Source organism: Rattus rattus, chromosome 15, assembly GCF_011064425.1.
Source record: "Rattus rattus isolate New Zealand chromosome 15, Rrattus_CSIRO_v1, whole genome shotgun sequence".
In the NCBI taxonomy this organism is placed as follows: domain Eukaryota; kingdom Metazoa; phylum Chordata; class Mammalia; order Rodentia; family Muridae; genus Rattus; species Rattus rattus.
In genome coordinates this window covers 5,497,698-5,525,341 of record NC_046168.1, presented here as the reverse complement: position 1 = coordinate 5,525,341, position 27,644 = coordinate 5,497,698, and the positions used below count along the sequence as shown (strand labels likewise).

At 40.1% G+C, this 27,644-nt stretch overlaps 1 protein-coding gene across 1 annotated transcript in view; it reads right to left on the bottom strand.

Moving 5' to 3' along the window:
- Positions 1-2,363: 2,363 nt before the first annotated feature.
- Positions 2,364-27,644, bottom strand: part of Nr3c1 (nuclear receptor subfamily 3 group C member 1) — a 91,031-nt gene continuing 65,750 nt past the window's right edge. The window contains 7 exon segments of the mRNA XM_032885898.1: positions 2,364-6,424; positions 7,503-7,660; positions 12,271-12,401; positions 15,842-15,986; positions 16,928-17,203; positions 19,547-19,663; positions 23,748-23,914. Coding sequence (XP_032741789.1) covers positions 6,272-6,424; positions 7,503-7,660; positions 12,271-12,401; positions 15,842-15,986; positions 16,928-17,203; positions 19,547-19,663; positions 23,748-23,914 — 1,147 coding nt within the window. The 3' untranslated portion in view covers positions 2,364-6,271.

Genomic DNA, 27,644 nt, shown 5'->3' with positions numbered 1-27,644 from the left:
CTTCCAACAGTTACTCTTCCCAGTGAGCACACATGGGATGAACAGAGTAAATCCCCCTGCTGCAATGGGCAGGGTAGAATGGAGAATTTGCCTAGGCATCTGACAGGGTCTAGATGAACTCCTTCATTGAGTTCTAGAGACAGAGTAAAGTGTTTCCTTTACTCAAGTGTATCTCATTTTAACTAAGAAACAGGAAGCTTGATACTTCCTAAAGACAAGAGACTTTTAAAAAATTAATTATTTACAAGTTTTAACAGAGAGAAGACGGTACAAAAGCTGTTGGGAGCCCCTCAGAAGATGAGCAAAGTCTCCAGACCATTCAGCTGGTGCAGAATGGCTCTGTATTTTCAGCCCCTCAGGTGGTTTTTACTTTGTTTTTTATATCCAAGGTGTAGCTACATTTGTTGTGCTGTTGTTACAGTGGGGTCAGATTTGACTTGCATCAGAGTTTTCATTTGGTAACATCTTTTCTCCTCAGCCTCACTTTTACCTTCTTTTGCTGTGAGCGCTGCTAAGTGACACAGATTCCTTGTATTTGAAAAACCAAAGAGTTCTATACTCTCTGGAGTTAGTTTTTCACCCTCAGTCTCCCCAGGTGTCCCAACATGGTTAGCCCTGAAAACATCCACACGTCATTTGTCTAAACTGAGTGTGTGGTGCTCACTTGGTTAAGGAAGAGAGGCCCCGCCCTGACACACACACACACACACACACACACACACACACACACACACACACACACACACACACACGAACAATGTGAATGAGAAAAAGAGGCCTGAGTTTGAAGAGGACCAAGGAAGGTTTGAGGGAGGAAGGGAAGGGAAGGGAAGGGGGAAAGGCTACCACTATAATCCCCAAATGAATAATTTAGAAAACTGCTGTCGTAGCAAATGGGATGAAGTGAGGTCGTGTCAGGGGACAAGGACTCACAAGGCTCAGCTGGCTGCACTCAGAAGCCCCCCTCCTCTTTCCCTGGAAGTGGAGAACGCGAACCCCCGAGCTAGATGCCCAGTGTCACATCCACTCAGCCAGTTCCAAGCTTTGTAAGCCTCGGAAGACAACTCAGGCTTTCCAGCCCCACACACTGTCCTCACGTGTGTGAGGATAAGAATACTACTTTAAGGGCTACAAAGATTAAATGAGATAATAGATTAAAAACCACGGTATCTGGCACCTAGTAAGTGCTCGGTGAAGTAGTAGACAGCAGAAAAATCAGTTGTCTAAGAGGCTGCCAGAGACTTGCTGTCCGATACCTGGTAACCGAATGGCTCAGCACTCAGGTTTCCAGTGTAATTTTAGTAATTGAGTTACTAGCATCCGTGTCTTCATTTTATTTATTCATTGAGTGAAGATTAACTAGGCACTTTACATAAACAGTTTATACTTGAGGGTACATGGTACACAGCGAGAATAGGCATGGATGAACCGTATGGCTCAGTGAGCGTGGATATCTGAATTTGAATACCCAGAATCCACGTAATCACACTGGACATGGCCACACCTGCCTGTGAGCCCAGCCCTGAGGAGCAGACAGGCACATCCTGGAGCTCACTAGCTAGTTGGTCTAACTGAACTAGCGAGTTCGATTCGGTGACAGACCTTGTCTCGAGAGTAAGGCAGAGAGCACTAGAGCACTGGTGTTCTCTTCTGGGCTCTGCAAACCACATGCAAACTGTAGCGCACTGGGCCCCAGCTGGCGCATCTGTGGTAATTAAGACACTGGGGAGGGTGGAGCCGACATCCCAATCTCATAGTCCTAGGTACCTAAGTATTGCCACTTCCTTACACTTATACAATAGGCATGCAGCCGTAGTTGGAGTACATGAGGTGAGGCAAATTCACTTTTTAAGTTAGAATGGCTTTTTTCATGGTGGTAGCAGCACTATGCTGTGGAAAGATCGAGAAAGCTATTGTTTAGAAGCTATTAAAGAGTGTATAGATACGTGGTTACTACTTCTCACGCCTTTATCTTTTGTATTATGTAACTGCTGTGTTTACTTGTCTTTCTAAGGGCACTGTGATTTTAAATTAAGCTATTAATTTTGCTGTGTTTACAAAAAATGCCATCTTTGGGATACAGACTGTTACCTTTGAGGCAGTTACAGGCATCAGTTTCTCCTGTGCTTAGTACCCTGGGGAATCATGACATGCGACCACTGGGGACGGCGAGAGACTTTAGGGCTACTGGCATCAGGGCAAGCTCCTTGTGAATAAACGTCATCTCCCTGCACACAGTGGCTGCCACACTGGCATTTATCCGCCCACCTCGGCACCTGACATTTCCTAAAGTGGGGACGCTGCTGTGAGTGGAATGAGGAGCAAACAACCACGAGCTCTATGAAAGCATGTTGGGAGGCACATGATGAAAAAGCAGATATTTTATTATGATGTTTATCCATATTTGGCATTGCTGTAAATGGCTGACTAACATTTACTGCCAATTCAGTACAAATGTGTGGTTTGGTAATACCAGAACAGCAAATTTAAATGAAAAATAAAAGTTCAACATTTCCACACAAAATTTTACAGTCTGACATTTCACTGTGTAGGTAGAAAGACAGTTTTTTAAACTACAGGTTATTCAGCATGAATAAAAAACTACAACTTTTATTTTTAAACAGGAGTCACTGGTTTTTAATTTTTACACATTTAAAAATTACTGTGATAAAAAATAATGAAAAAGCTTCTTAATAATGCCATACACAGTATAATATAGATTTGTCCCCATTATATAGCCTTTGTTTAATATACAAAATAGAATATTGACACACTGAAATCTCTATGTAGTTAAGCAGGTTATTGAGGAGGGTATTTTCATACAGCCATTTATCAGAAAATAAAATCCTTTCAGGCATATTCTAGACAGAAGCCAACCCTGTCCTGACAACCTGGTCACCAATCCTGATAGACCAGGCTGACTGAAAATAGTCTGGGAATGAGAAGACTTCCATCTGAAGCGGTTTGCAGTGTCTTCTGTATACTCTGTTTCACCTTCTAACACTGAAACCAGGCACATAAGAAACACATTCAACTACAGCTTACCGTTGGGGTGACCAACCGGAATCTCGAGCTCCTGCAGGCTACCATGATCCTTGAGTGCTGACAGATCAATACTACCATGGTTCATCCCATGGTACGTAAGAGGGAGCAAACTACTGGGACTGGTGTCCAGCGGAGATCCTCGTCCCATCTCATCCCATCCCTGCCCTGCCCTGCTCTGTAGCACTGGAGTTGCTGGCTTCTCCATGCCCACCAGAGCTCACCCTGACTCATCCTTAGACCCCACACTGTGTGGCCCTTGTCCCTTGGGGTAGTCTCACTTATTGTGTCTTTCCTTACAGAAGGCAGTGCTTCCTAGGTTCCCTTCCCTTCCCCAAGCTTCCCGTCTCCTTTCTTCTGCATATACAGTATCCCAAGCCAAGGCCTAAAATAACCAGAGTGTCCCTTTTTGTCCTACCAGTAATTAAAGATAGTTTTCAAGATTGGTCGTGAGTCATACAGGCATGTCACCAAGTCTCGCTGAAGCTATTATAAACCTAAACAGTTTGGAACGGTATGAAGCCACGCAGAGACAGTACCGCATCTTCTCACTGTACTCAGAACTATGACAGCTCTCTTCTTCCCCACATACCAAAGGAGCGTGGCTCTTTATACGCTTCACGGAAAGCTTCCGGTAGTAGTTTTATGAATGTCTGTTGCCTTCTGTTAATAACAACGCATATATATCTTTTTCTTCTCCTTTTTCGTTTTTGGAGCTCTATTTTTGAAAGCCAAGCTGGTTGGGACTGAAAGCAGATTTATGTGTGATGTGCTTTTTTGGGTTTAACCATATAACATTCCATAAATGTACAATAATCTATTTTTGAGAAGCTCATTTTGAAACTTAACACTGTCATTGATAATATTCAAGTGGTATTTCTTAGGCACCATAAATTTCACATCCAGCTGGGTTACAATTATCTTAAAGTACTTTGAGACCAATTTAAACCATTACAAACTGAACAATCCCTTTTAGAGAGAATTCAAAAAGCAAATGATTATACTTTTTTATTAAATAATTTCTGCAAAATACTGAAAATAACAACATTCAAAAAGCATTCAAAGAAAACATAAGCATGTCCTCGTCTTACTTGGAAATGGCCTGTTGAAGGGTGGGGAGGATTAGTGTATTCCTGGCTTCCTATGGGCTCGTTAGTATTTACATGTTGCTGGTGCCTCTATGCACGCCATCGCCAAACTTCCAAAGCCTCCGTCTGCTAACCTGTGGGGAGGCTGCATGGGAAAATAACCCTGCTACTGATGGCGCCTAGAACGACGTGAGCGCCACCCTTCTGTCCTTTTTATGTTAGTGCAACGGGGGATTTAATAACCAAACCTGCACTGACAGGGTCATGGGTGGATGAGGATGGTTAGAATGGGAGGTGGGGAATTAGATCCCCTGTGGTCTCTTGGGTCCAAGCCCCAGAACCTCCAGTGCACACAGGGCCAGTCTCCAGCTCCCTTCCCTAGCTTAGAACAAAGCTGTTTTAATTTCCAAGAGCGCTGAGGCCTGTTTGGATGCTTTTACACACTATAAATCATATAGGCTATCATATCCATCAACATTTCTTTGACCCCTACGAAAAATATATAACATGTCATGATAAAGCAATCTCGCTAAAAGTCATTCTTATTTTACACTATACAGCTATTTTACAGTCAGTTAATAAATTGCATGTAAAGCTGCAGTAGCCCTTCCCTTCCCAAGATCAGTGAATACCAATATGATATATATCTGAAACTATAACTAAATATAAAAATATATTAGAAGTTTCATATTTTTAATATTAGATTTTCAGTTTTTCTATTACACAAATAATTTGGCCACCTTAAGTAGAAATCAGATTTCTTGTGGCTTAGTAAGTGTGTTAAGCTTTGAGTCACAGAAAGTTGGTAAGGTGCACACAGAAAGGGCTACTACAGCTTCTGTTTTGTTTAAAATGATAATTCTCAGTGTGAAGAAGTTCACAGGACTTGTGTTAAATTCTATGGCACATGTAGGGATGTGTAGTTGGACAAACACGGATGCCTGACATTCAGTTCTAAGTAACAAAAATCAGTAGCTGATTCTCCTGTACCACCAGGAAAGCTAGACCAATTGGTGCGGGTGAGATGTGAAAATGGGTGTCTAGCCATTCTTGCTGTATTAGCGATTTAGTTGGGGGTAAAGTTTAATGAGAGAAGTTACTTGGTCTGATTAAAACAATCTCTCGGCTTTATCAGAGCTGGCTATCTGGAATAATACATTTTAAAATGTTATGCAGACCACTCCAGAAGGTCCTGAAAGAGCTGATTTACAAACCTGGTTGCTAGCTCCCCACTGAAGAGATAGTGCATTAGGTGCAAAGGGGCCTTTTGGTAGTTACTGTTTCCCCACCAGTCTTCTGTAGCCATCATCCACGGTTTACTCAGAAGGTCACTGGACTAGGTGCTCTACACCAATTAGGACGGTTAATCTGCACAGCCTATGTAAGTCTCCATGGAAGCAGATATATACAGAGTAAGAGCTTTTTGACAAGAATACTGGAGATCTGAGTCAATTTCTGTGGTCTTCTGATAGCTGGTGCCATCAGGGTAGAAGCACCGACCCATTTTCACACGGAAATTAATGTTAGCGTCTAGGAAAGCTGTGAAGCAGCTGCCCATCTTAAACAGCTGTACAATAACTGGAATACAAAAATTATTGAAGAGAAACGAGCAAGCATAGTTCACTGAATATAAAGGAAATTGTTAAAACCAGACAGTAATAGCTATAAAAGGCACAACTTCCCTTTTCTGATATACACTTGTAAACTTTTTTCAGGTTTCCATGCATAAATCAAAATGCTATCCTAACTATACATGGGAAAAATACACCAACAGAAAGTCTAGAAAGTTTTACCCAGCCAACTGAAAGTCTGAGCAGAAAGTTGATCACATGGACTTTGGGCACTGGTGGTTTAGGTGCGGTCCTTCTCTGACAGTGGCCATGCCTCCACGTAACTGTTAGTTTCTGTGATACACCAACCAATACACTTCACTGTCTGCTGTGCTGTCACTCCAGAGTGATGACTCAACTGCTTCTGTCGCCAAGTCTTGGCCCTCTATAAACCACATGTAGTGCGTGTTTAAAACAAAACAAGACAGAAACAAAAAGAACAACAAAACATCTACAAGACAAATTGATAAGTTTGTACAGTAAAAGCTATAAATTCAACTTTCTTTAAGGCAACCATTCTTAGTAAGGCAGTCATTTTTGATGAAACAGAAGCTTTTTGATATTTCCATTTGAATATTTTGGTATCTGATTAGTGATGATTTCAGCTAACATCTCTGGGAATTCAATACTCATGGTCTTATCCAAAAAGGTCTGGAAGCAGTAGGTAAGGAGATTCTCAACCACCTGCAAGAGAAGACAGGCGACGGTGGGGCTCAAGGCGTAACTGCGGACCTCTTGGCTCCCCGCCAAGTCTTGACATATTATTTTCTTTTACTGAAAATAAATTCTTTTCTCATATGATATATCTCGATTATGGCATCCCCTCCTTCTAACTCCTCCCAGTTCCTCTTAACCTCTTCTCTCATTAAAAAGATCATGCTTCTAAGAGGTAATAATAAAATGAAACAACAAAATAAAATAAAAACCATTATATTGTTGGACAAGACAGACAAACAGAAGAACCCAAGAGAAGGAACGAGATTCAGGGACCTACTGGTTCACATACTCAGGAATGCCACAAAAACACTATAAACTGAACTCATAATACATACACAGATGACCTGTTATAGATCCTGTATTCATGCCTTATTGGCCTTCATAAAATTTTGATAAAAATATACCAATCTTTGTTGGTATTCCTCATAAGAAAAATAATTTAAATAAAATAAGCACCTAAGAACAAAAGGCTTTTTAAATGTCTTCACCTGCATGCAGAATGAAAGCCCGGCATGCCTGTGATCCAGCATTTGGGAAACTGAGGCAGCAGGATCAAGGGCGATTGTGAGTGAAAGGCCAGCCTACAGGAGTGCGGATATATAGGAAGGAGAAACCAGTGGAATTGGATAGCTTATTCATGTACAGCAGGGAATATTAAACTCTGTACTAACAGAGGAATTTGTATGCAAACGACTAGACTAATAAGACAAGAGAATGTGTACAAAATTATTTATCTTGAATAATCTAATATATAAACTGAGGGAAGGGATGACTGATTGGTATATAATTATATACATTATATATACTAACTAAAACATAACCTTAGGACCTACAGAATTCCCATGTTTCTGCCTCTCTCTGTCTGTCTGTGGGCTTTTGAGAGGCTCTTTCAGTACCTCTGACTGACTGGCAGACTAGACTCGCTTAGCCTCAAGCGCACAGACACCCACCCACTGCTCTACTGTGTCTGGTTAAAGGCATGTGGCACTGCCCACAACCGAGTTTTCTTTTTCGCTGTTGTTCTGGCTTTATGTCTGGTACTTACATCATGCATGGAGTCCAGAAGCTTTGTCAGTTGGTAAAACCGTTGCCAGTTCTGACTGGAGTTCCCTTCCCTTTTGACGATGGCTTTTCCTAGCTCTTTGATATAAGTCATTCGAATCTCATCAAATAACTCTTGGCTCTTCAGACCTTCCTTAGGAACTAAAAGGTAATATGAAGTCAGTTAAATTCTTCCTTTCTGTGACTTGTCGTGCACTAAGAGCACATTTCATGCATAGCTCACAGTGTACTTTCAATACACTCTAAAATCCATGCAGTTTCAAAGGACTGTGGGACCATAGCTAGGTGAACGTACAGGATAACTGAGAATTGGGGTTCCTAACCATGGGAAAGCCAACTGTCTCCCATCTTATAATGGGAGCTGGTCATGACCCCTGAGGATGCACAGTGTCATCTTGTGTATAGCTAATTTGTGATGTACACCAGTGAGAGCCTGCTTTAAAGAATCTTTCCTTTTACACCCTTTGTACTGTACCAGGTGAGGTCAGTCCCTCCAGGAAAGGGTGTCTAAAGGTCTGTGACAACTATTACAAAGCAAAGGGCTGCACGGTTTAAGGCAAAGTCTATACAGCCTTTGATTTGAGTCTCTTTCTTTGAAGGGAACCACTGAACTAGGTCCACTTCATTATTAACCACCTCCCCAGCTCTCCTCTACACTGAGCCTGTCCCCTTGTCCCTGTAGGCACTCTCTTCTTGTCCTTTTCCTTCAGTTCAGCAGGCTTTCCCTAACTTGTATTGGTGCCACCCATCTCTGGCTTCTGCAAGGCCACCAGGGAATTAAGCCCGCCAATCTCCTTCCAGGCTTTCTTTTCTTTTCCTTTCCTTCTTTCTTTTTGCAATACACTGAACTTACTGTGTCCTCCCAAGGGAAATGCCGTTTTCATTCCTTTCTTGCCCACCTTTGCCCTGTCTTCAATGTTTCCTTCTTTAGCAGACATGCCGTCCATGAAGACAGTTCAGCTGACTGACGGTGACCCCTGCCCCCCTAGTAGTTTGGCACCAGGAATTCATTTTCTTTCTTGTTTCTGAGGATTGCCTCTGCTCACAGTTAGCAGTTTTCCTCTTTGCATAAAACTTTACCCCAAGGAGGGATAAGAGCCCCACCCATTGCTTGGCCTGCTCTAAGATGTACTTCTGTTTTGACCAAACATGTCACCAAGGGTATGGGACAAAAGCCTGCCACCTGGGAGGACGGATGTGTGCTTTTTAGGTTTGGGAAAGTTGAGTTATCTTGCCTGTGACTTTCAACCACTAGAATCTGGCCTGAGGCTCACTGGAAACTGTCACATCAGCTTTCAGGTGTCATTAAATGCTCACGATTGTTGTTTGAACTCTTAAGTGACTGCTGTATCATACACAGTATACATTTACAACTAACCTATTCTCCCTTCCAAAAATACTCTAGAGCTACCTAACGGGCAGTCAATGTCAGAGTGCATCCAAATTTCCCTCCTAATGCAAGTACTACAATACTGTCATTTACTGTATATATCCATGTATTTCACCACCTAGTTTGTGGTTATTAATTAATTTAAAAATAAATAAAAATGTGTGTGTGTGTGTGTGTGTGTGTGTGCGTACACGCGCGCGAGAAAGAGGGGGGGAGAGGGAGAGAGAGAGAGGGAGGCTGAAAGAGGTAGAGAGAGAGAGAGAGAGAGAGAGAGAGAGAGAGAGAGAGAGAGAGAGAGAGAGAGGTTTTCCCTGATGTATGTTTATGTACATGTATGTACCACAGAAGTCAGAGGTAGGCAGCAGATCCCTGGGACTGGAGTTATAGACAGATCTGAGCTGTCATGTGGGTGCTGGAATGACTGAGCCACCTCTCCAGATCCCTGGTACCTGGTTATTATTACTGTAACAGTTATGTAACATAAGAGACATTTTACTCTAGGCATCCTTTTTGTATTATAATCTCTTCTTATGTGGCACATAATTCTGACATATTTTCCTCTCTTCTTTAAAACAGCTCATATAAGATGGATATAAAGGTGACCATGAATTCCTTTTTAAAAGACAAATTTGTTTGAGAAGGTTTTTACTTTACTCAATACTTGGTTTCTTGGGACAGTCCTGACAGGTAGCCACGGCTGGCTTGACTTTCAGTCCTTAGCCTCTGGAGTACCAGTATTCCACAGTCTGCTACTGTGCCTGGCCCCACCTTCTTCACGGGTAATTCTGTTGCTCTATTGTCTAAGACTGGTGGTTTTTTTTACTTGTCTTTCTTTCCAACATTGTAACTACTTTACATTCTTACTTGCATGATTTCTGATAAGAAGTCTGGTATAGGTTATAGAAGGTTGGTTATTGTTTTAAAATCATAACTCAAGATGTTTTACCCTTTGTATTTGGTTTTCTGTAATTTGAAGAGGATATGTCAAAATGAAGATTTTTTGTTGTTGTTGTTCTTGTTTTTCTTTGCTTGATTATCCCTGAACTTCCTGGAACCACATTTTTGGTATATATAACTAATCTTAGAAATTTCTGAACTCTGATTACTTAAAATATTACAGTCTCATCACACCTTGTTATTCTTTTTCCTCTTTTTATTTGAGTCTAGGACGTTTCTGTTGCTCTATGTTCATTCTTTCTTGATTGCACGACAACTTAACAGTATGCCTGCTAGGAGCATTCTGCGTTACCATTTCAGCATCTGCTATTTCTAGTGCTCCCTTAGAGGAAATTCCTTAGCTGTCTGTGAATCTTCATTCAGAATTCTCATGTAGTCTATATTTTTCCTGTAGGGTCCTTAGCAAAAATATTATAGTTTTTTAAATTCCTATGGGATAATGCCAATGGTTTGGGGTAGCTGGCTTTGTTTTTTTATTGAAAGCTAGATAAGAAGGATCAGAACTGATGAAGTTAAGACATTTTGTGGGAGATACTAGGTTGATCTGGCTAGGCTCTGGATTGTGTTTCATGTTAGTTATGGGCACTGTGGTGGTTTGAATAAAAATGGTCCCCAAAGGCTTAGTCACCAGGGAGTGGAGCTATGAAAGGATTAGAAGGACTAGGAGGTGTGTTCTTATTTGAATAGGTGTGGTCCTGTTGGAGGAAGTGTGTCACTGTGGGATAAGCTTTGAGGTCTCAAAGTCTACAACAGGCCCAATGTCACTTACTCTCTTTCTCTCTCTGCTTGCAGATCAGAGTGTAGCTCTCAGCTACCTTTCTAGCACTGTGCTTGCCTGCCATCAATCACGGTAATAGGCTAAGCTAAGCTCCCTCTGGAACTGTAAGCAAGCCCCCAATTACATGCTTTCTCTTGTGATTACATTTCAGTTTTATTGCACCTGAATGCTTCCTAGAAACCCATTCCCCCTTTTCCTTCCTGTGAGTCAGGAGGGCTATTATAAGGGTCGAGAATCCTTTATTTGCCTTTTCTCCATGCCAGATAAGGTCTTGATGAGGCAGTCTTTCTCATAGGGCAGGCCTTACTTTTGCTGTGGAAACACTACATGTACACTATGCTGTATTCCCCCCCTTTCTAACCAACATAAAAATAAAAGTCACCCCAAGTTCCTGTAAAATTTCTGAAGAAAGGCTGGATTACCGGGCATGTTGAACTTTCCTTTTAAACCAGTCCTCATCAGGTACCATTAGTTTCTTGGAGTTGATGAGATTCTTTTTAAGAAATTAGTTTCTTTCTTTTAATAGGATATGTTTAAGGTTCAATGATATTTTTTCTTGGCACAACAGCCCATTTCTTTTCAGTGTTGATATATCAGTTTATTGATTTGCCTACTGGATGATATCTCATTGCATCTAAGTTTAGCCAGATACAAACTGCTTGGCTATAAATATCCACATGGCATAGGTTTTCATTTCCTCTGTGTACTGATCAAGAGTTGCTACATCAGATGGTGAGACTAGGTTCGCCTTTATAGGAAACTACCAAGCTGTCTTCTGAAATGGTAATTCCACTTTGCTATTCTTCTAGCAGTGAAGAAGAATTCCTGTGCTCCAGGTCCTCAACCAGTATTTGGTGTACTCACTACTCTGGATTGGTTCATTCTAGACAGGTCCTTATGGTATATGACAGCTTACTGCCTTTATTCTATCTTTTTTAGTAAGTCAAGTCTGCATATTCCCAGTCCTTAAAAACAGATTGTTTTAATTGCTGACTTGAAGAGCTCTTTATATATTTTAAAAGAATATCAGGTATGACTTTCCTTTTATTACTTAACTAATATAAACAAACTCCAAGTTTTTAACTTTTCTACTTTTATTATGAAGCAGTATTGCTAAAATCTAAAGTTGGTCATGTTTAAACATGTGGTTGTTCTGACAGACAGTTGGCTATTCTCTCAGTTATTCCCCCCACACGGTAGTTTTTTACTATTTTCCTACAAATAATCTACAGCAGAGAGACTGACTCATTACTGTCAGCATTCTCCTTCCATTTTATATTGTGATCTACCAAAGACAGATGGGTAGAAGGAAGGAAGACTCTGTATGGAGCCTCATCACCAGAGATCCCTGGGCAGAACCCATACTAGGTCTATAGTACCCATTTATCCTACTAATATTGACAACACTTAATACACACACACACACACACACACACACACACACACACACACACACACACACACACACACACACACACCCTTTTTTCTGAAAATCATCTTATTAGGACATCACAATGGAATTGGTGTAATTATGATGATAGGTCTACAAACAATAGTTTTACAACTTTCACAGGTATTTGCCATATTTAGATATGAATCTTAAGAATGAGTAGGTGATCCACCAACCTGAGGAGAGAAGCAGTAAGGTTTTCATACAGAGATACTCTTCATAGGATACCTGCAATCTTTGTAATTCAGAGGAGACAAACAGCATGTGTTTACATTGGTCATACATGCAGGGTAGAGACATTCTCTGCCTGGGAGACACAAATACAGATATGAGTTAGAAAGAAACAGTGCTAATAGCTGAATTTTGGATTGGTTTTTACATCTATGAACTCATGGCTGCAAACATATCTACTGCTGTTACCAATAACCTATTATAGGACCTGAATTTTGGCAAACAAAGAGAGACAATTCAATAATAACCTTTTACAGGAGACACTAGGTTTTTGTTGTTCTGAAACAACAAAATTGTGAATCCTTTAGTATACTTAGAACTCAGTAAGCTATCTAATTCTGGAATACCAACAGTGTACTTTTATGGAGTAACAGTGTACTTTTAGGGATTAGTTATTCCTACAGATCTTTTAGTCTGCTTATTCCTTTTAAAATTATTTCATTTTCTTAGATTACAGTTATACCATTTCCCCCTCCCCTTTCCTCTCTCTAAACCTTTCCACATCCACTTTTTGCTTTCCTTCAAATTAATGGCCTCTTTGTGCATTAATTGTCGTTATGTGCATGCATGTATATTCATATATATTCCTAAATACATAAGTGCAACCTGCTCAGTATGCATATTACTTATATGTTTCCAGGGATGACCAGTGGTACTGGATAATCAACTGATGTATAATCCCCTGGGGAAAACCATTTCTCCTGTCGCCAGCATTGCCTAGTTGTCTATGGCTCTTTGTGTAGGGTTAAGGCCTTTTAGAGTTTCCCTTATCCATGTTAGCATGTGTAGTGTGTGGCCTTTGTTTAGCTAATGTTTAAGCAGGGACACCACTAGTTTACTCCATATACAGCAGATACTATTTTATTTCCTTTAGCATTTAGAGGTACCAGTTACTCATTTAAATCAACACTTGACATTTGAATATAGTCAGATCTACAACACAGTTTCTGATCTTACCATTTACAGAAGCCCCTCCCTGTCAATAGCATCTCACCCTAAAGACAGTGATGTGGGAAAGTTGTGCTAGGGCCAGTTTTAGCGCTCTTCTCGGCCTTCCTCTTGTCTGCTGACATCGTTCCTTACTGCACCTGGAGCTTAGGCTACACTGGCTGGGAGCCCCAGGATCTCTGTGTTAGCCCCTCAGCGGTCTCCACATGTTAGCATGTGAGCAACTGAAGAGCAGGATCCTCTCTGTATTCTGACTGAGTGAGGGCGGAGCTTAGTCGGCAGAGTGCTTGCCTTCCCTCTCCCAAGTCTAAGAATGGTATTCACTATTATTTACCTCTAATCCATGTTGGTTACTTCTTAGAACAAATCTAAGGTCTATTTCACAGATGCTGTGATTCTGCTTTGCCCTTATTCATTCCTCTAAACATTACCACAGTCACGAAGGCCTTCTTTGGATCCCTCACCTGGGCTAAGCTTGCTTCAGTTCTTCACACTCGTTTCTTCTCTCTTGAATGCTCTACATTTTTACAGTTTTGTTTGTTTGTTTTGTACAATGAATGATTACTACTCAAGATTTCTGGGTTCTAAAACCCCCATCATCTCCAACCCAACGCTACCATACTATTTTATCATGGCTCTATGAAATAATTGCAGTCTTTTATTTGAGTCCCCATCAGATGTTTAAGGGACCTCATCTATTTTGCCTACCATTTTATTCTGCATTTGCAGAACAGTGCTTGGCTCTTGGTAAGTATGTACATATGACATTAAGATACGTCAGCAGAGCAGCGTAGGCCCCTCCCGCGGAGAGACGCTAACTGGGATGGTCACTGCTCCAGTTAGGAATTTTCTCTACTGCTGTCCTACCTACTGGGGACTCTGCTCTATCCTCTGAGATCTGTCCCCAAACTTCATTCTAGGCTAAAGAATCTCTTCTTAAAAATACCTGGGGCCATATCATCTGGTCCCCATTAAAACACTTAGAGAAAAGGAACTTAATTGTGTCATTACTTTAGCCTCTTCTACTTAACCTTTAGCTCAAATAGAAGCATTTCTGTAACTCCTGCACATTTAAAAATAAATCTGCAGAAGAAGGATGCTTGCTATATTTTCAGACAACCTCTTTAGGGCATCCCAAGTGCTCTCAGCTTCCCTTTCTCTAAACATAACCAATTCTCATTCAGGGCACATTTCAGATGGTCATTGTTACTTACATGAAGTGTAAATTGAACTAGTGTTATGCTAATGAGGCTTTGGTTTCCACCCCACCCCACCCCACCCCACCCCACCCCACCCCATCCCTTGGTTTTGAAACAGGGTTTTGATGTGTAGCCCTGTCTGCCCAGGAACTAGCTCTGTAGACTAGGCTGGCCTCGAACTCACAGAGATCTGCCTGTCTCTGCCTCTCAAGAATCTCCATACAATAAAGGATAATGTCTATTATTCCGAGAATATCCCTTGGACTCTGTATGTGACATATCATTCTAGGAGTGGATAAGCTACCGGAACAAAGGCTGTTGATATAAAACAGAAAATAAGAAAAACCAGGGCTAAATGGAAAAGAGGATGTATTTAGTCTCTGCGAGCCAAGAGATTATGTTTTAAGAATGACCAGCTTAAGTGTCGACAGAGAACATTTAAAAGGAATAAACAGAAAGGAAGTGAGGAAGCACTGGGCAGCCAATGCAGTTGATCAGGACAGTGCTAAGGAGGAAAGCACCGGTCAACACAAAGACACTAATAATCGAAGTAGAAAACCTGTGAGCAAAACAGCTGCATGAACCAGGGGTGAACCAGGACAGCAGTTCTAAGTGCGAGCATAGACTTACAGAATAAGACAACGGCAGACTTGTGAACTGTGAGCTGTGATAGTTCTTCAATTAAAAAAAAAATCATAATACTATATTCCTCATATTCATTCCTTTCTTTTTCTAGACATGATCTCATGTGACCCAGGCTGCTTCAAACTTGCGATGTAGCTAAGGATAATCATGAACTTCTAATCTTCCGATATCCACCTTCTCAGTGCAGAGAGTCCAGGTGTGCACATCACACCTAGGTTACGTTGTGCTGGGGATCATGGGAGGTATCATACATGCTAAACAAGCACTCTACAACAGCAATACATCCCCAGTGTAATTCTCACAGCCTTTCTAAGGAGCAGATGTGTCAGCCTTGGCTGTCTATACCAACTCAAACCCACTCAGAGGGGCCATCCTCATTGTTCCTGTGGACCCCACATGAATTTTTATTAGACTAATTTTGTTTTCTAGATTAGGGGTATATAATTAAAATAATAGTACAATAAGATAATTGTTTTTAATCTCAGACTCCAGAGATGCTTAAGGTATAAAGGGGTTTTTGGTTTGTTGGTTTGGTTTTGGTTGCTAGTTTAAACAAGGTCTTCTATTATGTAGCTCTGGCTACCCTGAACTCAGCACATAGCTCAGGCTATCCTGGAACTCACAGATATCCACCCACATTATTGTGATAGCCCATGGGGAAAACATCAGCTGCTTAAAATACCATACGAGTGGATACAGGACACCTGATTCACATGTAACTTACTCATTAATAATCAGATCAGGAGCAAAGCAGAGCAGGTTTCCACTTGCTTGTCTGTATGATCTCCAACCCAGGGCAAATGCCATGAGAAACATCCATGAGTACTGTAGCAGGGTCATTTGGTCATCCAGGTGTAAGTTTCTGAAGCCTAGATTGGAAATAAAGGTATGAGGAACACTCTAGTTACCCAGTTGGCCTTGTTTGGGTATGATCATTAATAGATAGCCATTGATCAGATCAACACCTGGGCACTCAAAACTCTTTAATGGTTTAATAAAACTTATGAATAGCTATTTTTGGTCAACTTTGTCTATTTAAGTGTACATCAAGTAGTATAGGAAAAGAGAAAGCCAAGAGTCTTTGCTTAGGATATTTCTTAATGGATTTAGATTTTTAAAAGTTCCTGAAGATTTTTAAAAGTTTATCATACATGCTAAAAAGGTGGGGTGATGGCCACATAGGTGTGTGTAGCCATAAACTTGCCAGTCACTTTCCTATCTGTAAAGTCAGGACTGAGGCTTAACCTTGACCTTTGGTATACTGAAGTTCCAACAAAGAACTTTTGTTTAAAAATACCTTTAAAATTAGAAGAAAGTTTATAGTCAATACATGGCATTTTGTTTAATGAAAAACTAAAATAATTTTGTGTTAGGAAATTTTGACAAAGTCAGCAAATCTGCTGTTTATCAACTTCAAAAACAATCTAAATGAAAAAAAGTAGAATTCTTGAATGTTGTCCTCCAGGTGTTGCCGTGGATGGGATTTTAGTTTGGATATTGCAAGATCTTATGTAAAATGAAATACTATGTGTAACCTGAAAGTCAGGGAATAGCACCCACAGTTTCCTTTGGATCTCTCTCTTGTTCTTGTGAGTACGAGAAACAAGATTTGCTGTGAGATCAATCAGGATGACAGATAGAGTCTTAGAGCAGCTTTATTTTGGAGGGTGCTGCAGATTGACCCCAACCAAGGATTGTGTATGGTAAGCAAATGGCACGCGACCCAGTCATACACCACACCCAGCTCAGACTGCTTTTGGTCAAGAAAATACAGCTTTCTGCCGAAGCTCTGTTGTCCTTCATGTCCTACCTGGTATCGCCTTTGCCCATTTCACTGCTGCAATCACTTGGCGCCCACCTAACATGTTGAGTGTGGTCATAATTCTCCATGCTGAATCTGGAACAGAGCTATCATATCCTGCATACAACACCTCGGGTTCAATCACCTCCAGCAGTGACACCAAGGTAGGGGTGAGCTGTGGTAATGCTGCAGGAACTATTGTTTTGTTAGGATTTTCCGAAGTGTCTTGTGAGACTCCTGCAGTGGCTTGCTGAATCCCTTTAATTTTTTTCTTTGTTTTTCGAGCTGTGGATATTGAAAAAAGAAAAAGAAATGCACTAAATTAACTCTGTAGCCCAAACTTTCCAATTATAAAGGTCTTTCATTTCTGAAACTATTATCGAAAGAAGTAAACTATTTAAAAATTTGGCATGTCTACATGAATGTGCGTACACATTGTGAATGTGGTGTATGTACACGTGTGTATGCATACACCTGTGCTTTGCTCAAGGCCAGGGGAAGAAGTTGGATATCCAAGTCTATCACGCTCCACTTTATTCCTTTTGAGGCAGGCTCCTTCGTTGGACTTGAAGTTAGGCTAGTAGCCAGTAAGCCCTAGAAACACTCTTGTCCCACCTTATCCTTCAGAATGCTGTGGTTAATAGGCCTGGACATATCTGTACCTGGCTTCTGATGTGGGTAGTGGGGTAAACCTGGGTCATTCATGCCTGCCCACCATCCGATATTACCCACTGAGCCTCCAATCCCAGGATTCTTCTATTTGTCATTTGATAGCATGGCATGGAAGAGAAATTTTGTTTCTGGAAGGGAAAGGTCTATAGGAATTCACTCACATGACTTACTCTAACAGTGATCCAGTAGTTTACTTCTGAGCCCCCTGCCTCCTAAGTGCTACACTGTTGCCATTTATTCTGGTTTTCTTAGCTCTTTGAGAGTTTCCCACAGTCTTGAACACACTTACCTCTGTGTCTAACTCCTCCTAGATCCACACCCGCTTCCCACTGCACCACTGTGAGTTCTCACCTATTACTTTTCTAACCGTAACATAGAATCGTGCTGCCCATGTGTTCTTGATGTGTGGCTTTCCTTCCACTCGGATGGGTGACTTAGCAGGGGCCACACTCAGCAGGGACCCAGCTAGGGAGTGGGACTTTGTGGCATTCCCTGTCCCATTCTGAGATCCTGTCTGGCTCAGGCTTGCACACAAGTGCTGTGAGCTTCTATGCGCAGCTTTCCTGCTCTGTCTGGAAAACACATCCCTTGTCGTCATCCAGTGCCTCCGGCTCTGTCTTCCCACCCTCTCTTCCATAAGCCTTGAGAGGAGGAGGTGTGACACAGATGTCCCCTGTGGGACTGAGCTGTCAACCTGGATGGACTTACAGCTCTGGGAGCGGTCTGGGGATTTGAACTCTTTATATTTAGTAACAACTCTCCTATCAAGAGAATGAGACGAATACCATTCTCTCAAGATCAGCATCTTTTATCCAAATTATTGCTATTCTCAATTCCTTAGTTCCTCAATATAAGATGTTTATTTTTAATCATGTGAATGTTTTCTCTGTGTGGGAGTCTGACTACATGACTGTAGGTATCTACAGAGGTCAAAAGACATCAGATCCCCTGGAACTAAGTTACTGGCAGTCGTGAGTTGTCAAATGTGGGTGCTGGGAAGTGAAGTTGGATCCTCTGCCACTAATCCATTTGTCTATCCCAAAGACTATTATTTATAAAATACAAATATGACCATGTCTCTCTCATTACTGGTCATCTAATTCCTCCTCAGGGTCTGTATTGACAATTCAGTGCTACTTCGTCTAGGATGACTTCTCTGACTTTCAGGACAGACTCGATCACCTTCCCTCTTGACCCTGTAGTAATATTTCTTTTGTGGCATGTGTACTGTTTTGTGACTGACCTTGTAGCATAAACAAAAAGTAAGCTGCTCAGACCCAGGCACTAAATTTATATTCTCTTTATGCTTGGTGAGTATTTGCTAAATGCTCTACCATAGTAACAGTAAATACTAACCTTGCAAGTTACTAAGAATGCTCCTTTCAGAGAGCTTGCTACTTCAACTACAGCAAATCCTGACTTTTCCAGAGGCAAGTTTTTAAATAAGTGTTAATTATATAACTTTTTATATAATCAGGAATTTCAAATTATAACTTACAAGTAGTTTTTAGTTTTCTTTTATACTTAAACCATAAAACAACCCATCCAATGTTGTTGGCAGAGTTGTAATAAAACATATGTTTTCAAGTAAAAGGTGTGGTGTTTTTGAAGTGCAGGAGAAAGAGAGGAGCATGAACTATAGATCTCACGTACAGTCCTTTCCAATCCTAGGAAATGGTTTTGAGTTTTAAAAAAGGAGTAAGGAGGATGAAAACAAAATTGCTCCAAGTTACGTAATTTTCAATATTATGTAATCTCTTTACTTAATATACAGCCTGGCTGTCCTGAATTCAATGTATATAACAAAAGTGGATGAACTAACAAAACATTCTATTTTAATATAACATTTTGCTAATTTAAATAGAGTTCATTACGATTACGTTTGCTTGCTCTTATAAAAAGTAAAGTGGTCAGTTCTCATGTGATAGGTAGGTAGCTCCTTTAAGGTTCCATTACCTTCGAGGTTCATTCCAGCCTGAAGACATTTCCGATAGCGGCATGCTGGGCAGTTTTTCCTTCGAATTTTATCAATGATGCAATCGTTTCTTCCAGCACAAAGGTAATTGTGCTGTCCTACAAGAGAGTAAAGGACATTGTTAAAATTCCACAGATCTGTAAGGACATTTTTAATGAAAAAGCCTATCCTCTTTCTGGTTTTGTGTTAAGCAAACTATCATCAAGTCTGACAAGAAGTCAACAGTGTGCTTATCTACATGAATTACCGTGTTGAGAGGACTTGTTCTGTTCAATGAATTTAAAAGTCAATTAAAACAAACCTTACTACAGTACTTCATATATAGATATGCTCAAGTCATAATACTCTAAGATCAAGAGACAGAATTGTATGCTATTAAATGCCCCATGCCAAAGGTCAACACTTTAAAACTGTTTTATATGGTTCTTTAACAGTTATAGATGGTGTTTGTAATCATTGTTTTTTATTATGAATTCTGATCTATTGCTGACATGACTAAAAGCAAGCAGGCTTATAATTTTTTGGGAATCCCTAAGGGAAAAAATGACTTTTAATTCATCATTCAACATTATCATGGGTATGTAAAACGAGTTATTCCCAATCTTAAATGAACCAACTTCCAGCAATGGATTAGTTAAAGCACAAACTTGGCAAACTAACAAAGAAAGATAATTATTTCATATGCTTTTAGAATGTGAGGATGCTTGGTGTCACCTTCAGCCTCAAATACTGATGTCATCAGTGCTAGCTTCGCCGTTCTCTGGTACCCAGCATTGAAGAACATACCATAAACTCTAGGTCTCTCCTGGCAAAACATTCTGAGAATGTTAAAGGGGAAAAGGCAGAAAAGTATTTTCATCTCCCACATGCTGCACTGTCTTCTTTAATCCGAGTATTAAATGATGAAAACAACTGAAGGATCTATTTGAGTGGGGCTGGATAAGTCCACTTTTAACACTTGACGGTGGCTGCCATTTATGATAGGGTAGTGTTAGAAGTTAGGAATAGAAGTTTCCTACACAAGACTGACTGTCTACACAGTACACCAATAATTACCAGTCTGTGTTACTTGTACTAAATGAGATGGCAAGACACTGAGTAATGTCAGACATTTCTCAAGAATAAATCATATTCAAAGAAATGAGAAATAATTGTAATGATCAGTTCACCAGGTGGAACATATGTAGACCTGATTTCTAAGAAGAGACTATTTTTTTCTTCATTGCTTAGGGCAATCTAAGACTTTGATAAAAAAATTAGTTTTTTCTGATATATTACATCATGATGTTGTTTAAATATGTGTTTGGAGTATGAAGTTAGCTGTATTAGTTTAATCTTTCGTGAGGATAAGTTACGACGTTGACTAATAGTTTAGTTATATATTAGCTATATAGTTATATAATGGCTTTATTTCAGGGTTACTTTCCCATGCCTAATATGTCTGCTAGCTCTTTCAAATCCTTTCTGTGATTTGTAAGCCTCCTGTTTTCTTAAACACAAAATAGAGGAACTAGCTCAATAAAACCCTATTATATGAGGTCAGGGAGATGGCTCAGCAGTTAGGAGCACTTGCTGTTCTTGCAGAGGACCTGGGTTCAGTTCCTAGCACCCACAGGGCGGCAGGTCGCTAGTGTCTATAACTCCAATTCAAGGGAATTACATGCTTTCTGGCCTCTGCAGGTACTGGGCACACACATGGTATTCACATTTATACATTTAAACATTTATACATATAAAATAAGACTAAATAAATCTTTAAAATCCCATTGTGCAGCAAAAGGAGTAACAACAGATTGTATCCACAGTAAAGCACTGAAGTTTTACCCCCTCAGAAAACCCTACATCTATGGTCTTACAGAGTTTCCCTATCTCAGTGTTGCTGGAAAAATTACTTCTAGAGTAGAAAACTTCAGTGTTCTATTTATGTCTAACTAAAAAGATTGGACTAAGTGTACTATGCTGATATTGATTTCTTTATCCAGTGTGTATTATAACTGAGAATCCTAGTATAGGCTCAGGTTATTATAACAGAATGATCCACTAGTCAGTTCCTTCCTTAGAATAAGATGGGATTGGATCTGTGTTATCTCACAGAGAATGACCACGTGCTACTATTACAAAAGTAACTCTTCAACCGTCCTTTAAAGACAGACTTCTGCAATCCCTTTGCTTTCTGCCACCTGATAAAATTTCCTTTCCAACTTCTCGATGGCAAGGGAAGAGCCTTCAGATAACCTGAAGCCTCTTTAACCCTGTTTATTGGTACTTTTGGCTAAATCTACTTTTAGCACTTGACAGTGGCTTGCCATTTATGATAGGGTAGTAGCTAGCCTACACGATACCCCAGTGATATCTGTCTCCTAATACAGTGTAGTGTAATCCCTTCCAAAATCACACCAACACTGACTTCTATGACCAATAAAATATTGCATAGAACAAAGTGGGAAACACAACACAGGGTATGCAGAAGACGCAGACTACAACCTGTACTGAAAGTGTATGAGGATTAACTATAAACTAATTCTATCAGCTTAAGCTTCTAGAGTTGTTCTTAGTAGCAGTGGTACAGTGGCATGCCAAGAAACTGATCTTGGAAACATTAACTTTTTGGAGTTTGTTCTCTTATCAACTGTTGGGAATTTTGCCAAGCTTAGAAGTAATTATGCAGATGATACTGTGTTCAACACACCAGCACTACTCAGTGTATGGTAGCTAATAGTTAAACCTCTTATGAGTCCTTTTATTTCAGCATCTACCTGCATTATAATCTAGCAGGCATCAAGGGCTTGTCAGATGCATCTTTGAGGGTCTGTGTTGAGAATAAGACCTTACTTGGAGGCCACTTTGCTGGAATCCCAGCTTTGCCACTTCAGCTTTCTGAACCTATTTGCTAGTCTGGCAGACACAAATCCTAACAGGATCTAAGTGTTCACAGGTCCCTAATTGATTTTTTATGTATGGACTTCACATATGGCAAACAAAGTCAATACTTGTGAGCAAAATGAATGCAAGACAAAAAGATTGGCAGGGCATAAGGACCTGGAGAACTCCCAGGATCTTGGATTAAAAAATAGATTTGTCTTATATTACAAACATGTAAAACTTAACTATGATTTATGTTTGGGTATTTATATTGCCAATATAAGGCTTAAGTATACTATCTAGTATGTGTTAAAAAGCTCATGTTAAATAACATACCTATCCTTTAAAAATTAAATGCTACAAACCATGCTATAGATTTTGCAGGTCTAGATAGAATTTTTCTTTGAATTACAGTACCAAGGGTTTGCAGAATTTTAGAGCTGGAAAATGCCTTTGAGAATGCTGAAACTCAAATAAAAGAGGAAACAGCCAAGTGACTTACTCACTAACATCTTACACATTTAAAGGTTTTCTTACTAATGTGATCTAGCCACCATGCTTTGCTGAAATAATTACATGATAAACATTTAAATCTAGTGTAGCTAATACTTACTTTTACATAAAAATAAGGGAAAGAGTTCACAGTGGGCTGTGAATGGTGTTATGCTGAAAGATAAATATAGCTTTAATTTTTGGTTTAATTCTGTTGTGATGCTTTTGGGTGGGGTATAAAGAATATCTCTAATGTTAGCCCGTTGCTCTGGAGTGTGAACTCATCAACACATGACCACCCTGTATCATCCTTACAGTGCAGTCGCCTTCTTTGCAATGCTGTACTCCAGATTCCATATGATGATCTCGGTACTTGTGATTATTAAGTTGGCCTTTACTTTAGTAGATTGGACCTCAGTTATTGTGGTACTTAACATGACCTATTATTTATCTAACAGGAGAAAAGTAAAGAAAGACGCTGTTCCTCCCTTATTGTTCCTTCCCAGGGTCACAGATTTTGTCAGACTGGTATAGCTGGTAGCTTTGAAACTAACTTGCTTATGGGGAATGAAAACCCACCATTCCCAGCCTGCCCAGACTTAGCATACTGCCACTCTACACGGCAGCTTTCTTTTTTCTTTCTCAGACTGAACTTATCAACTTATTCTAGTTCTTCTCCTACTCCTGTCTCTTCCCAGTGGAGTACTTAAGGGCCACTATGCTTGTCCCTGAATTGATGGCTATCATTAGTGGACCCTGTATACAATGAACAGTTAAAAACTTACTATGAAAAATAGAAACAAAAATGAAACTCTTCAAAACACACACTACCTTCCACTGCTCTTTTAAAGAATACTTTGCAGCTTCCACATGTCAGCACCCCATAATGACATCCTGAAGCTTCATCGGAGCACACCAGGCAGAGCTTGGGAGGTGGTCCCGTGGCTGCTGACGAGCTGGATGGAGGAGAGCTTACATCTGGTCTCATTCCAGGGCTGTAGGAGAAGGATAAATGGTGTTACGGTTGTCATGATTATGAAAGGAATGTTAGAATGTATTTCTTTTCCCTTCTCATTTCAAGCTGCATGTTCACACTGAATTCTGTCTTTTAAGTGCTAACAAGCACCAAAATACCCTACCTCCATATACTGAAACATACTATTTTTCTGTATGAAATATGAAATGCATTAAATTGGTGAGATGGTACAATGGTTAAGATCATTTGCCTAGTAGGCATGAGGACCTGAGTTCAAGTCCTTACCACCTTCTTAAAAAGCAGGCCATAACTGTGCATGCCATAATCCCAGCATTGGGGGAGAGAGCCAGGTGGATATGACAGGCTCACAGCCAGCCAGCCTAACTAAAACAGTAAGGTTCCCATCCAATGCCTGTCTCAAGGCAAAGGTGGAGAGTGATAGAAGATACCCTGTGCACTGCTCTGGTCTCTACACACCTGCATACTCCCATGCATGTGAAATATAGATGCACGGCAGTAAATAAAATACGAAGTGCCAGAGCCAATTAGTTCTCTGGCTTCTAAACAGAATGATGTTGTGGTTTACTTAGAAAATAATGCATGCTAAGTGTGTAATTGGCAAGATTAAAATGATGGATTAGACCCATAGTTATCATAAAGCCCAAGAAAGGATATCTCTACCATATCCCCAAATTCCTTCTAACCCTTTAATTGCTTAGACCATCAATCTTCTTTTCCTTTTAATTTTAATTCTGGCATTAATCTCATTATCATTCTATCCATGCTCTCTACTACAGAAAAAAATTACATACCAGCTTAGAGTTTGATCCTACCTGAAATGGTTGTTTCTTATGACTTAGAAATGATTGTTCCAGAAACATTACCATGTATGTTGGAAAAAAAAAAAAACCTCTAGTTTTCTATTCTGAGAACAGCTCCCCCCCCACCCCCTCCTCAATCAAAATACCCTGAGGCAAACAATGAAAACCATGAGTCTGTTGCCCCGACCAGGGCTCACTTTCCATTCTGCAAACTTCTTACCATCACAGGAACGAGCAAGGCAGTGCTATTAGTGTACATTTCTTATGAAAGCCTTTACATCTTCAGAGAATTTGAAAGAATAAATAAATGGCTATTTATCTTTTACCCGGAGCAATGAAGGTAGATGACAAATTAACTCTTCCATTTTGTATTAAGTGATAATGATTCTCAATGGTGAATTGTCCTAAGGAGCTCTTGTCACACATCCTCACTCCAGAAAAGAAGCATATATATTGCTAAAAATAATCTCTAGCCTTTTGCTTCAGGTCACACTGCCTATTCCTTGTCTTGTTATGTCCTCTCATCAGACTTTAAAAACTGCAGACAGTACAGACTCTTCAGGTGTGGAACTCCTCATTTAAATTGTCTTGCTTATCATTATACAAGAAACTTCACACACATCAACACTGTCTTCCTACGAACTGTGCTCACTTCAGTGCCTGAGAAATGGTACTCAGGAGTAGGCTAGATGGGATGTAGCCTGTCTCTTCATCCTTTAGGCACGCTTTTATTTCAGCCTAGCACAGTACTAAATCTCAAATGCACAAAAAGGGTTAATATATTCACTACTAAAACATTTTCTTTCTTTAGTTAAATATAACAAAAACTGTTTTTCAATTGCTTCTTTAGCATTAAAAACACTAACTGTAGCTGGGAGTTGTTATGTATCCCTTGAATCCTAACATTTAGGAGGGTGAAGCAGAAAGGTTGCTACAAAATTGAGCCCAGTCTAGTCTGCCAGTTCTGGGAAACCCTGTGAGACCCTGTCTCAAGAAAGACAGAAACAAACAAAAATGTGTTATAATGCTATTAAGTAAGTCATTAAACCCAAGGTTCACCCTAAATTTAATCCTCAAATGAATCTTCCTGCATGTTGCCAACTGTCTGTTTATCCAGTGGCTTAGTCAATAGGGCAGCACTCCCACTGTCTAGTTCTGGGAATAGGTCTAGGGTTTCACATTGTTCTCTGAGCACTGTCAATAGACTTTCTGCTTGTTTCCATATCACAAGATATCGATTCCTTGCTAGGTTTGGGCAAGTGGGCTGAGTGCAAAATGAGAGCCTTTAATAGAAGAGAATCTTCGGACATGACTGCTGAGGCTGGGCCCAGCCTCTGGTTAATGCAGGCTCGAAAGACAAAGCTACTGCTTTGGGTCAGAGTTCTACATTGAAGTAGGATGGTCCTGGGGTGAGCACAGAAAGTAGCAATGTTCTAGGGGAGCAAAACCTCCTGAGCTTCTGTTCTGTTGACGCTCCTATTCCCAGTCAGCCAATCTTTTCTCATCTGACATCTATTTTTAGGGACCAGCAAGTTGCTTGTATATTTAGTTTATGGGAAATGAACACATTGTTTAAAGATTTTTAAGGTCAATTCTATAATGTTTCCTTTACCTGTTTTAAATATAATACTTGCGTATATAAGATATATGTATATATTTGAATTTTAAACAGTATTTCTGGTAGGCCATCATGGTTTCAGAACACTTCCATGAAGCAAATTTCATTTATCCTCTAAACAACCTTGTGATAAGATGTCACCATCCCTAGATGAGGTCATGTAAACAGTGGCACGTGGCTGGCCAGGGAGAATTTGTTTCAGGTCTGGGCAGTCCCACCTGACGGGCTGTATAGCTTTTGGGAACTGCCTACTATGTTGAGCTTTAGACCGTCGTCAGTGAGCTGAGAAGTATCACCTAGGATATGTCTAGAAGTCTAGTACATGGTCTTTACCTGCAGCAAGGAATTGAACCATACACATTCATTATTTTAAGGAAAATAAAACTTAAGTCTAAAAACTAGGACAGTAGTTGCCCCAAATTATCACATAGAAATTAGGATATATGAAAAATATGGTCAGGCCACTGAAGTGTGATCTGTGTAGATGGCAAACAGAGTTAAAACTAAATGAGAGAAGAATTAGGCTTCAGGGAACCATCTAGACTCCCTGAATAAGAACTCAGTATATGGGAGGCTGCATGCGAGGTTGTGTGCCAGAGACACCAATGTGGGAAAAACTGGGTTTTGTTACACAAAAGGGAACTGGCTGGGCTTTACTGACCATTTTTATAAGAAATAGATGAATACAGCTGCAAGTGTCATTTGCTATGGTATTTCTAAGGAGGGTTAGGGTCCAACAAAATGACTAGTTTTCCAAGGAAAATAACAGACATCTTTCATGAAAAGCTATGGAAGAAATTAGTTATAGTAACTGCATATTTCACCTTTATTTCTTATGACCACTATCAAGTGCTAACCATGCAAGTATTCATGTCTCTCTCTATTTTGTCACATGTTAAAGGTACATGGGTTGATATTTACAGAACAGTTTTTTGGCTTCTCAAGGATGCTCAGTGAACTTGACACCCTTTAACTATGAGGTGACAGTGAATACAAAGACTGCTATATGTTAAGTTCATCAGTGCAAGTATCATCACGAGAACATTCTGATGTGGATGGAGACTCTCAGGGTCTTTAGACTACACTTGGAACTGCTGTTGTGGAAGACATGGGGTGGTGATGAGGCAATAGAGTATATCTAGGAATTTCCAATTGTCCTGTTTCGAAATGGGATATTAATTAATGAACTTAGCAAAAGGAAATGTTATTGTGTACTCAAACTTGAAGCTTTTCTGAACAGGATAAGATGTTAACCTTTTATAAACCCAAGTGTTGTGATTGAGTAAGCCTTCAATTTAGGTGAATTTAAT